General features: G+C 70.1%; 1 protein-coding gene across 1 annotated transcript in view; it reads right to left on the bottom strand.

Moving 5' to 3' along the window:
- Positions 1-1,167: 1,167 nt before the first annotated feature.
- TTYH3 (tweety family member 3) overlaps positions 1,168-1,594 on the bottom strand; it is a gene marked incomplete at its 5' end in the record, with an annotated part of 12,558 nt that continues 12,131 nt past the window's right edge. Inside the window, one exon of the mRNA XM_008050263.2 lies at positions 1,168-1,484. Coding sequence (XP_008048454.2) covers positions 1,410-1,484 — 75 coding nt within the window. The remainder of the gene's footprint in view (positions 1,485-1,594) is intronic.

A 1,594-nucleotide genomic window follows, 5' to 3' on the forward strand; every position in this document is an offset into this window, starting at 1 on the left:
CCCCGACCCTGCACGTGGCTGTCCAGCGGCCCTCTGGCTGTCCCCAGCCTTGGCACACGTGTCAAGCCGCACTGGTCAGGCCAGGGCTGGGGCTGGGAAGCGCAGAACTTCCCGAGCCCGACTTGGGGGTGGCTCTCCTCTCCGCGGCAGGAAGCGCAGCCAACATCGTACACTAAAGCCAAAAGCACCGTGGGGAAGCCTTGTTCCCACTTCACAGGGAGGGAGACTGAGGCCACAGAGACCTCAGCCAAAGCCCGTGGGATGTTCATTCCCGAGGACACAGTCCGCCTGGGCAGCGCCTGCCTGGGGAGGGGTCTCCAGGCCCCGGGGCTGCCTGCCAGCCCACGGCCCCCGCCAGCAGCACCCCACGGAGAAATGCTGCTGCAGCCAGCTGTCCAGGGCCTCAGCTCCAGCCTGAACTTGGGGTCGCCCCGACTGACTCTGGGTCAGCCAGGGCACCTGTGGAGGCTGGGAGTGAAGCTAGTGGTTAGTCCCAAGAGGGGCGGCAGGGCTGAGGCCTGTTCACAGCCAGCTCGGGCCCGGCCCCTCACACCGGGCTCCGGGACAATGCACCTGTCACAGATGGAAACGGAACCAGGGAGGGAGGGAAGGGGGTGCCAGTGGTTCCCCTCGGCCCACTGCCCGGCCTGCCCTAGAGATGACAAATGTGGTTAGTGCAAAAAACGAACCAGACAAAGCTGCCCAGTCTCTGGGGTGGGGTCAGGGGTTTGGCACCGAGAGGGCGGCCAGCACTGGGAGGCTCTGCGCGGCCCCGCCGTCGGGGGAGGGCTGGCGCCTCCAGCAGGGCAGGTGCTGAGGGAGAGAGCGAGGCTGGGTGGGGCAGAGCAGCCTTCGGGGGGGCTTCTGGGACTGGCAGGGTCAGGCGGGCCGCAGGGCGAGGAGGGCGCTGCAGAGAGACGGTTGAGAAGGCCGCAGGAGGGCCTGCGGGGTGGAGACCAGCAGGCGGCGCGTGCCCACACCTCCCTGCCAGCAGACCAGGCCCGGAGCGGCTCCTGCTGCGCCTGGGAACTAGAAGCGGTCCACAGAGGCCCCAGCAGGAAGGGCCACAGAGCTGCAGGAGGGAGGGGCCGGGTGGGCACAGCACGGCCAGGGGGAGGCCAGGCCTCGCAGGAGCGGCCATCTGCAGAGGGAGCGTGTGGGGCGGCGGGCGGCGTGCAGGGCCGGGTGCCGGTGGTGTCAGGTGTGGCCCAAGCTGGGGGTGCGCCAGAGACCCCATGTCAGCTGTGCCCCTGCGGGAAGGGGAGAGGGGGGCGAGCGGCCCGCAGACTCGTCCGGGCGGGCCTGGCGTGGCGTGCAGAGGGTCTGGCGGGTGGCCGGGTGGCAGCGGCAGTGCTGGCACAGGGAGGGGGCAGTTGGCACGTGGGGTGGGCGGCTGGCCGGAGCGCGGTCTAATGGCCGCTGCCGCTGGAGTCAGGGCGAGGCTGGCTCGTGGCGAGGTATTTGGCTCTCATGCTGGAGGTGTACTGGAAGACAAGGGGGGGCGTCAGCGGGGTGCGGGGCATGGCAGGCTCAGCCGGGGCTCTCGGCATGGTCCTCGCTCGGGTGGGCCAGAAGCCGACCCTGGGCAGACCGC

This window comes from Carlito syrichta, unplaced genomic scaffold, assembly GCF_000164805.1.
Source record: "Carlito syrichta isolate Samal-C Ts95f unplaced genomic scaffold, Tarsius_syrichta-2.0.1 Scaffold143480, whole genome shotgun sequence".
NCBI classification, from domain to species: Eukaryota; Metazoa; Chordata; class Mammalia; order Primates; family Tarsiidae; genus Carlito; species Carlito syrichta.